This window comes from Entamoeba histolytica, genomic scaffold (genome assembly GCF_000208925.1).
Source record: "Entamoeba histolytica HM-1:IMSS scf_1104750517987 genomic scaffold, whole genome shotgun sequence".
NCBI lineage: Eukaryota > Evosea > Mastigamoebida > Endamoebidae > Entamoeba > Entamoeba histolytica.
Genome location: NW_001915561.1, coordinates 1 through 3405, shown reverse-complemented (window position 1 = coordinate 3405; position 3405 = coordinate 1). Strand labels below are relative to the sequence as shown.

Genomic DNA, 3405 nt, shown 5'->3' with positions numbered 1-3405 from the left:
GACAATAACTGGGATATTCGAAGCATGGGAATATTATAGGGTCTTTCATAAAATAAAGTAAAAATAAGAAAAAAGAAAATGTTTAAAATTAAGGCAGAAAACAAACAAGGGATAAAAAAGAAAGAATAAGCAGAAAGAAAATTGAGAATATTTTAATAAGAAGAAATAAAAGAAAGAAGTGCTTTCCTCATACTCATACAAAAACATCAATGATAAGTTAAACAAAAATATTACTCTTTTTAAACAGCAAAGGGATGTGATTATTCACCACTGAGCAATGAAGAATAAATTAAAAATCTAATAACACTTAATTAATTATTTCTTTCACTTATTTCTTGTTAATTTGATGAAGAATAATTAATTTAATTTCAGTTCTTTCAATTTCCAAATCACAATAATTAATTTCTTCTATGTATTTCATTCTTTTATTTCTTTGTAATTTCTTTATTTTTATTTATTTTGTTATTCTTTTCTTGTTTAATGTTTTATTCTTTTTTATCTTTTTCTTCAGTAATATTATGATAATCAATTATCTCTTTTTCATTTATTCTACATTAATTAATGTTAATAATATTATCCTTGTCATCATCATTACAATTCCATATTATCTTTATGTATTATAATAACAATATAAACATTTTGATTCACCAAATTACATTAAAAATGAATATTTTCCAGTTATTCCATTTAAAATTTCAATAATTTTTGTTGTTATTTATCTACTTTTGTTTTCTTCTTTTCTTCTTTATGAACTTCTTTATGAATATAACATTAACATTTAATCAACACGATACAAACATGTCTCTAAATGTCTAACGTTGGAAAAAATATTCCATATTATCTTATCCATTGTTTTATTATTTTATGTAAATTCTGGTTGAAATTCAAAACAATATTAATTATTTAAAATTCTTTTTATTCTTTTTTTAATATAATCAACTATTTATTCAGATACACTCTTTTCATTCTTCTGTGTCTTGTAACGCGAATGTATCAATAATAAACATATCTTATTTATCACTTTCTCATTATATTCATTTTGTTTCTTTACTTTCTGATTTTGCGGTATTATTTTCTTTCAAATCATTCTTCTTCATTTTGAATTTACAAATTGCATTTTTCAATCACTTGTATTTCAATTGATAAATAATTTAATTTGTTAATATTTATTGATTGTTGTTAATTGATAATCGTTTTAAATAACAATTAAACATGTTAAATATTTATCAATTTGATGAATGTTGTTTATTATTAAAAAACATTTCATTTTCATTTGAAATAAATAACTACAATTCTACTTTTTTTGAAATATTCTTCACAACATATTTTATTTAAATGAAAAACAACAAAATATTTTATCGAATGTTACATAAACATTATTGTTGTTTTTATTTAATTTTTACATAAAAAAATATATTTTTGAAATAAAAGAAATAGAAAATATTTAAAAATAAACGAATAAATTTATCGATAATTTAACATGACAGTTTGTTTTTGTTTATTAGTTTGAAATTCAAACATCATTAAATAAAAATAAATTTGTAATGTTATGATTGAATAAAAATGATTAAATAATTTTACATTACGCTTTAAAAAAATTATTTATTATTCTAATTTTTAATTTAGTCACAATGATTATATTTTTGTTTATTAATGAATTATCAATTGGAATGAATGATGTTAATAATGTTATTAAATAATCAAAATAAAATAATGAAAAGTATATGATAAAATGTGGTTAAGAAAAAAGGAAGTAGTCATAATACAGTGGTAATGCTTTACTCTCTCTCCTTAACAAAATAAAGTATAAGTCAAACAAAAGGATTAAAAAGGAAGAAGTAAAAATGAATGAGAAGATATTGATTGGAATAAATAAAATAAAGAGGTGTTTTACTCATACTTCTAGAAAACATAAAGGATATGATAAGTAAAAGGAATGAATTTCATAGTGGGAAGTGAATGGATGTGATTAGTGTCATTGAAACAAAGAAGAATAGAAACAAGTTGTAATAATACTTAATTAACTAGTTTTATTTAATTATTTTAAAAAGAAATGATAAGAATGAATGATAATAAGAAGAGTCATAACACTGAAGAAATAAAACATATTTGAAAAGTATTTAAATTTAAATTTAAAAAATTGAAGATAGGAAAGAAGTTATAAAGAATAAAGAAATAAACAACATAATAAATAAATGGAAATAGTCAAAAGAAAATAAAAGAAGGATAATAAAAATAAGAAAATAAAATGGGGGTAATAAACACAAAAGACAAAAAGAGAAATAAAAAGAAAATGATGACAAGAAAAAATATAAATACCAATGAAACAACATTTATGTTATATAATAAAATAAAAATAACGACACAATAATATTAACGAAACTAAATTTGACAGAAAAGAAAACAAACATAATTTTAGATAAAATAAATATAAATAACAAGACATTAAGAATGATGATAATATTTTCTTCATTTATGTAACGATAAAATAGAAAATAAAAAATGACAAACATCATTGGAATAAAATAGAAATAATAATTCATCATTCCACAAAATTTAAAGAAGAAGTAACTACAAAATAAAAATATGTTTGGAATTGAAGATCGAGAGAAATATGGAAGAAACATACCAGAAAGATACTATGGAATATCAGACGGATGTTTTAGTGGAAGTAATGATTTACAGGAAATCAATATACCAACACATATTGAAATGATAGGAAATGAATGTTTTAAAGAATGTACAAGATTAAGTATAATATTTATTCCAACAAGTGTTAGTGAAATAGGAAATGGATGTTTTTGTGAATGTAAATCACTAACATCAGTTAATATACCAACTAGTGTTAGTAAAATAGGAGACTATTGTTTTAAATATTGTACATCACTAGAATCAATTGAAATACCAACAAGTGTAAATGAAATAGAAAAAGGATGTTTTAATAGATGTTATTCATTAAGAAGTATTGAAATACCAACAAGTGTTAGTAAAATAGGAAATTGTTGTTTTTATGAATGTTCAACAATAAGAACAATTAAAATACCATCAACAATTACATCATTTGGAAAAGGATGTTTTTATGGATGTGGATGTGAAGAATTACTCAAGAAGAATGCAAGAATACCAGAATATTGCTTTAAATAATAAAGAATTAATAAAAAAGAAATAAGAATAATGAATAAATGAATATAAAATTGATAAATAATAGAAGAAAGAAATAGAAAAACAACGAAAAACAAATAATATAAAAAGAATATAAATATATAAAAGAATAAAAAGAAAGTAGAAGAAGAATATAAAAATAATAAATCACAAAGAGGTAATAAAAGAAGAAATAAATGGGGTATTTTTATTGTAAAAATTAGAAATATGAAATAAAAAGTGTCTAATTTAATGATGTAAAAT

General features: G+C 20.5%; 1 protein-coding gene across 1 annotated transcript, besides 3 other annotated features; it reads left to right on the top strand.

Annotated features, from left to right (window-relative positions):
- Positions 1-49: a repeat region.
- Positions 50-60: 11 nt separating this feature from the next.
- Positions 61-324: a repeat region.
- Positions 325-1796: 1472 nt separating this feature from the next.
- Positions 1797-2032: a repeat region.
- Positions 2033-2586: 554 nt separating this feature from the next.
- On the top strand, positions 2587-3144 carry EHI_112690 (uncharacterized protein; the record flags this gene model as incomplete). Its single annotated transcript, XM_648941.1, has 1 exon — positions 2587-3144. One exon carries the CDS (start codon positions 2587-2589, stop codon positions 3142-3144), a length of 558 nt encoding a protein of 185 aa, XP_654033.1.
- Positions 3145-3405: the final 261 nt, after the last annotated feature.